Source organism: Penaeus monodon, chromosome 22 (genome assembly GCF_015228065.2).
Source record: "Penaeus monodon isolate SGIC_2016 chromosome 22, NSTDA_Pmon_1, whole genome shotgun sequence".
NCBI classification, from domain to species: domain Eukaryota; kingdom Metazoa; phylum Arthropoda; class Malacostraca; order Decapoda; family Penaeidae; genus Penaeus; species Penaeus monodon.
In genome coordinates this window covers 4,935,370-4,935,639 of record NC_051407.1, presented here as the reverse complement: position 1 = coordinate 4,935,639, position 270 = coordinate 4,935,370, and the positions used below count along the sequence as shown (strand labels likewise).

Here is a 270-nt window from a genome sequence, read left to right as displayed (position 1 = left end):
CCTCTATCGCCACGATAGAGGGCCAATCAAACTTACCATTGGGACATTGGCACTTGTAGTAGAGGGAATCCTGAGCAATGCAAGTGCCATCATTCTGGCACGGCGAGGGTTCACAGGGGACGTAGCGGCTCTCGCAGTCGACACCGGTGTAGCCCACCTCACAGTTACACCTGCAATTAAATGCAAGGAAAATGCAAAAACTCTGAGTATTTTCATTTGCGAGTTACCTTGACGATTTACAAATATTTCTTTTCCCTACCACATGCATGA

At 47.4% G+C, this 270-nt stretch overlaps 1 protein-coding gene across 1 annotated transcript in view; it reads right to left on the bottom strand.

Moving 5' to 3' along the window:
* Window positions 1-270, bottom strand: part of LOC119586839 (neurogenic locus Notch protein-like) — a gene marked incomplete at its 3' end in the record, with an annotated part of 145,347 nt that overhangs the window by 19,642 nt on the left and 125,435 nt on the right. Inside the window, 1 exon segment of the mRNA XM_037935567.1 lies at window positions 37-170. Coding sequence (XP_037791495.1) covers window positions 37-170 — 134 coding nt within the window.